This window comes from Staurois parvus, unplaced genomic scaffold (genome assembly GCF_062004578.1).
Source record: "Staurois parvus isolate SC_StPar_1 unplaced genomic scaffold, SC_StPar_1.0 ptg000712l, whole genome shotgun sequence".
Lineage (NCBI taxonomy): Eukaryota > Metazoa > Chordata > Amphibia > Anura > Ranidae > Staurois > Staurois parvus.
Genome location: NW_028318508.1, coordinates 533,082 through 539,250, shown reverse-complemented (window position 1 = coordinate 539,250; position 6,169 = coordinate 533,082). Strand labels below are relative to the sequence as shown.

Genomic DNA, 6,169 nt, shown 5'->3' with positions numbered 1-6,169 from the left:
CCCATGAGTTGTCAGTCTGCCCCTGGTTTGGAGATTACATTTCTTTTCCTCCAGACGTAAAGAGTGCCCCCTTGTCCTCTGTGATGACCTCAGGGTGAATAGCTCTACACCGAGTTCACCATATGAACCACTGATGTATTTACACAAGTTGATCAAATGTTAAAGAGGTATTATACCCAAAACCAAAAATGTAATATTTTGCAATTTGCCAATCAAGAGATGTGATGGCTGCATAAGTTTTCTGTTTTTAGGCTTTTCCCCCTCTGTTTTCACCTGGTGATCTGACCAGTACCACAGCTCCTGGATTGGAGTGCCCCCCTCTGGATGAAGGAGTACAGGGGCACCTCTGGACAACAGCATTGCAAGTCTGGGGGGGAGGGGTGTGTTAGATGGACTAGCAGATTTAAATACAGTAACACACTGAAGCCAAACTCCAGCTAGTACTTTATAAGCAGTTACAGTAAACATTTTTTTCCTTTTGGGATAAAGCTTTCACATAAATAAATAAAAACAGATCCTTGTATGCACCCATGTCAGTAGTAAATGGTTTGCCTCATCCCTCATCTGCAGGACAGCTGTTCTTATATGGACTTACTGGCTAGTTCAGCAGATGAAAATAGAAGAAAAAGAGCCTAAATATGAAAAACTAATGAAGCCATCACATCTAATTGCTAAGCTGCAAAATTTATTTTTGGGTTTAGTGCTGCTTTTTAACCCCTTGACGCAGACGTCACACAAATAAGCAGCCTCACAGAACTGGGCTTTTTCCAAGGGGGGCGCATATCTCCGTACCGGTCCTTCTGCTGGGATTGCCCCGCACAGCGCGTTCCCAGCACAAAGAACGAGGTGTCACTGAGAGCCCCGGGTCTCGATCTAACGATCGGGACCCGGGACTTCCGATTCCAGGACACATGATCGCTGTGATAGCCTCTGATTGGCTATCACAGTGATCAGTCACTGTACAGCCCAGCCCCCTTGCTTTTTTTTTTGCTCTCTATAAATGGAGAATTGAGATACATTGTATCTCTCTAACTCCTGGCATAGAGGGGAAATTTTTTTTTGTAAAAAACAAATAGGTAAATATTAAAAAATAAAATAAAAAAAACTACCTAGATCCAGGTTTGATCTAGTTCAGTGCCTTGGTAAGTGTTTGAGTCAATGTCAGGGTCAAAGGTCAGAATTTTTTTCTTTTAAAAAAAAATTGGTGTCAGTGTGTTTTAGGTTTAAAAAAAAAAACAAAAAACAAAATGTGCACTATAGTTTCTGGGCTGTACTACGGGTACAAACATCAAATAACATACACATACATGGCATCCCTGCAATCTTCAAGAGCTGGAAAATTTAATTTGGGTTGTTCTTTGGTGGTAGGTTATGGTAGTAACAAGAAACACAGCTAATTTAAAAAAAAACATTTTTTTTTTTTTTTACTATTTTGGGCCTGTTTTTCTTTGATAATAAAAACAAAAATCAGGAGATATCCATTACCATTTACTACCAAATTAAAGCCCAATTTGCCCTGAAAAAAACAAGGTATAATTCGCCTGGATGTACAAAGTAGTTGTGATGATATGTACGGTTTTACTAACACAAGTCAATGTTGAAAAATTGTGCTTAGGCGTTAAAGATTTGTTTTACCCTAAGGCATGAAGGGGTTAACATAACCCTAAGGCATGAAGGGGTTAACATTCATTTGCACATGGGTACAGTGTTGTAATGATATTTACTTATGGGAGTGATTTACTGAAACTGGAGAGTGCAAAATCTGGTGCAGCTCTGCACAGAAACCAAACAGCTTCCAGGTTCTGTCAAAGTTTAATTGAACAAACTGAAGTTAGAATCTGGTGCAGCTGTGCATGGTAGTCAATCAGCTTCTGAGTGCTCCAGTTTTCATAAATTTCCCCAAATATATGCAAAACTTCAGCCAGTGGGCAAAAAAAAAAATCCTCCATCCACCCAAACCAGGTGGATGTCGAACACCCCCTCAACATTGTTGACAGTGGGGCCTGCCCCGCTGTGGCTCATTGGCTGCTAATTGACAATGTTTTCCAACTTGATTGTTCATCAGAAATCAAATGATCAATTTCTGTCAGACAGGAACAGCCACAAACCAATCAAAATTCTCCTGTTTTTCTATTAATGCCATTTTATGCTGTAATTACGACTAAGCAAAGATACTGCATAAATGTTCTTATTGTGCTGTTCCACCCTTCCCTTAGATTGAATCATGCTAATGTAAAATTATTCAACCATTTCTGGAACAGATACATTTTAGACAGTCAAGATTACAGCACAGATTACATTTTAAACACACTTTAATATATACAAAACATACTTTCTGAAGAAAGATAACAAATGTGTTGCTGCTTTAAGCTGCTTTGTAAAATGGCTGTCACAACAGCACAAAAAGGACTTTACACAGAATTACACTTCTCCTGCGGAGGGCCGATCCAGAGCAAAATCAAGGGCACTGAACCAATATATGTCAAGTACAACATGAGACGCTTGGATCAATGGTTGGAAAAAAAAAAAAAAAAATTAAGACCAAAACAACTCTAAAATATATTACAAACATCAATGAACAGAGCTAGAAAAAAATGGAGAGAATAGAAACATTTCTTTAAAAATATATATATATTTCACAAAGCCGGAAGTCATTTATTTATATTAGCAAAAAAATGGGGGAAAATGGTGTACATAACTAATAAAGAAATGACATACTTGACACATACATAGGTATAGAACTGCGTCTGATTACGGAGAACGGCAGAAGTGTCAAAAGCAAAATGCTTGCAGTCCAGTCAAAGTCTCTTTAAAATTATTCACTACATTTTACAGATTTATCAAATAGATTACAAGTTTCATTTTTGATGACAAAAATACGTGGCAAGGTCCTTGTCACAGGGCTTTCCTCAGATACTCAGATACACAAAGTCTTGGTTCTTTATCTGCCGGACAGACCTCAGCCTGAGGCCTAATTTCTGGTCTATCCAAAGCAGTCCACAGAACGGAAAGCACGGCTGAGCAACTAGTCCCTCCTATGAGAAGCACAGGGATATGAAGCTAAGGGTTAGGTCTTAGTGAGCTTTGTGCTTCCGTTTTTTGTGCTTTTTGTCCTTCTTCTTGCTGTCACATTTGGTACAAAACCACTGGTCAACTTCTGGTTCTGCGGTTAATCCAACGCAAGGCCTAAAATGAGAAAAATACCATACATAAAAAATGAGAACATGTACAGTATCATGTCACATTTATGGGCAAAGCATTATTCAAATGCATTCACTGAGCAACAGAAACGCACGGCACATAATACACATTCTATTTATTAGCTGTGCTTTTAAAACTCATCAGTTCCCTGAAAAAAAACAAGCATGTTGGCAAATATAGCTTTTTACCATTTCCTTTTGCCTTAACCTCATTACTGGAATTATCACATTTTCTTCCACCTTGGCTTAGTGGTGCTGATCTAAGAGGTGCTGTGGAATAGGGGTGCTGGTGCAAGATGTCACTCATCCAGTAGTGTGAGAAGATCACGGCAAAACAACCTCTGCATGTCTGACTCGATCCTAGTAGTATGTGTCAACCTCAGTCAGAGCTGCTCTGCTAACCACTCCCCTCTGATTCGTTTCGCCCTGCCCATCGGCGCTTAGTCATCCGCTATGCCTTGTTAGAAAAGCAGCGCTGACTGAGACTGCCACATGTACTACCAGGATCGAGTCGGGCATGCGGCGGCTGTCCTGCCTTCATTATATTTTCTTCAGTTTACTAGTTTGCAAGCACATGGCAGATCTTGAGTTATATCTACAAAGTTATCTCAGAAGGCATCCATCGATCCCTAGCTTTTAAGGTCAGCTCAGTATTAGCTAGGATGAATCAGTTTGCTGATACACACATTAAAGTGTTACTAAACCCAGGACCCTGCATTCACTATATCTGGTCCCCCACAGTACACAGAACATGGAAATTCAATTATTTTAGTCAGTATAAACCGCTCAATACCTTTTCTCATTAGCAGTTAGAAAAGTCCTGTGATTTCTATCAGTGTCCAGCAGAGCACTGGTTAACGTTTGTAGGAGGAGCTTTCATTCTCCCGATTGTCCTATGAGGCTGCACGACCCTCTGTCAGGAGAATGCGTGTGATCAGCACAGCGCTGTCCAAAGAAAAAAACAAATCTCTAGCAATACATGCCAAGCTGAGCATGTGCAGCTTGCCCACAAGGCTCTGTTCTATCTAGGGCCTGGTATGGACTGGGTGGGGGGAAAAGCACGCTGTTTTTTTCAAATTTGTTTTTTAATGCCAGCAATGCTTTTTTTTTCCTTACATTCAGCTGTCAGTTGGGAACCCGATAACAGCTGATGACCCATCCGCTGTCAAGGACGCGGCGGTCGGCTTCATGGTCCTCTCCTCAACAACTAGTGAAAAAAAACTCTGCTAAATGCCGGTGCCCAGTTTAGGAGATGTCAGCATTTTATTCTGCCAAAACGCTGCTTCTGGACGTACTGCCCCTGGGTTTTTGTCCTGCTGGTGAATGCTACTCCTACTAAAAGCTTCTAAAAGTCTATGTGTGCATGGACATATAGGATATTATGGAGGGCCATTTGAAAGCAGTGTGAAAAAAACCCCAAAAGAACAAAAATCACCTGATGCCCCTAAAAGTGGCTGCAAAAACGCCCTGTGTGCATGAGGCCATACTGGGGGTCTTTCATTGGCTTTCTAATGAAAAATGCACAGCTGTACAACTGCTGGATCACTTTGTGACCTCTGTGGGGCTTTAAACACAGTAATGTTTTCCTTACTCCATGGTCCTGCTATGGTCTCTTTAGCACTGAAATGTAGCCAAACCCCCCTATTTCATCACGTGCAATGCAGGACCAACAGCCATGTTATCGAGATCGAATAAGTTCCCTGGTCCAGCATTATATGTGCTGGTGTCAAGATCAAACAAGTCCCCTGGTCCAGCATTATATGTGATGGGGTCAGGATCAAACAAAGCCACTGGTCCAGCATTATATGTGATGGTGTCAAGATCAAACAAAGCCTCTGGTCCAGCATTATACAGTTGTGTTCAAAATAATAGCAATGTGTTGAAAAAATGAATAAAGCTCAAAATCCTTCTAATAGCTTTTATTTCCATACACACAAATGCATTGGGAACACTACACATTCTATTCCAAATCAAAACATGAAGAAAAATATATCAAATTTGTGTTGTTCCTCTAAAAAAATTGAAGAAAAGTGAATATTAGACTGTTAAAAAAAAATAGCAGTGTTTGTATTCTTCTTTACAAACTCAAACATTCACTATATAAACTGAAAAATGTTTGAAGATTTTGCTTTCCTTTGAATCACTTAATTAATATTTAGTTGTATAAGCACTGTTTCTGAGAACTGCTGTACATCTGTGTTGCATGGAGTCAACCAACTTCTGGCACCTGTGAACAGGTATTCCAGCCCAGGATGATTGGACTACATTCCACAGTTCTTCTCTATTTCTTGGTTTTGCCTCAGAAGCTGCATTTTTGATGTCACCCCACAAGTTTTCTATTGGATTAAGATCCGGGGATTGGGCTGGCCACTCCATAACGTCAATCTTGTTGGTCTGGAACCAAGATGTTGCACGTTTACTGGTGTGTTTGGGGTCGTTGTCTTGTTGGAACACCCATTTCAAGGGCATTACCTCTTCAGCATAAGGCAGCATGAGCTCTTCAAGTATTCTGATGTATTCAAACTGATCCATGATCCCTGGTATGCGATAAATAGGCCCAACACTGTAGTATGAGAAACATCCCCATATCATGATGCTTGCACAACCATGCTTCACTGTCTTCACAGTGTATTGTGGCTTGAATTCAGTGTTTGGGGGTCGTCTGACAAACTGTCTCCGGCCACTAGACCCAAAAAGAACAATCTCACTTTCATCAGTCCACAAAATGTTGCGCCATTTCTCTTTAGGCCAGTCAACGTGCTCTTTGGCAAATTGTAACCTCTTCAGCACGTCTTTTTTTCAACAGTAGGACTTTGCGGGGGCTTCTTGCAGATAGCTTGGCTTCACATAGGTGTCTTCTAATTGTAACAGTATTCACAGGTAACTTTAGACCTTCTTTGATCTTCCTGGAGCTGATTGTTGGCAGAGTCCTTGCCATTTTGGCTATTCTTCTATCCATTCGAATGGTA

At 40.6% G+C, this 6,169-nt stretch overlaps 1 protein-coding gene across 1 annotated transcript in view; it reads right to left on the bottom strand.

Moving 5' to 3' along the window:
• Positions 1–2,294: 2,294 nt before the first annotated feature.
• The window catches only part of TAF3 (TATA-box binding protein associated factor 3), a 159,734-nt gene continuing 155,859 nt past the window's right edge, over positions 2,295–6,169 (bottom strand). Inside the window, exon 7 of the mRNA XM_089653433.1 lies at positions 2,295–3,186. Within this exon, the coding sequence (XP_089509559.1) occupies positions 3,075–3,186 (112 nt within the window). The 3' untranslated portion in view covers positions 2,295–3,074. The remainder of the gene's footprint in view (positions 3,187–6,169) is intronic.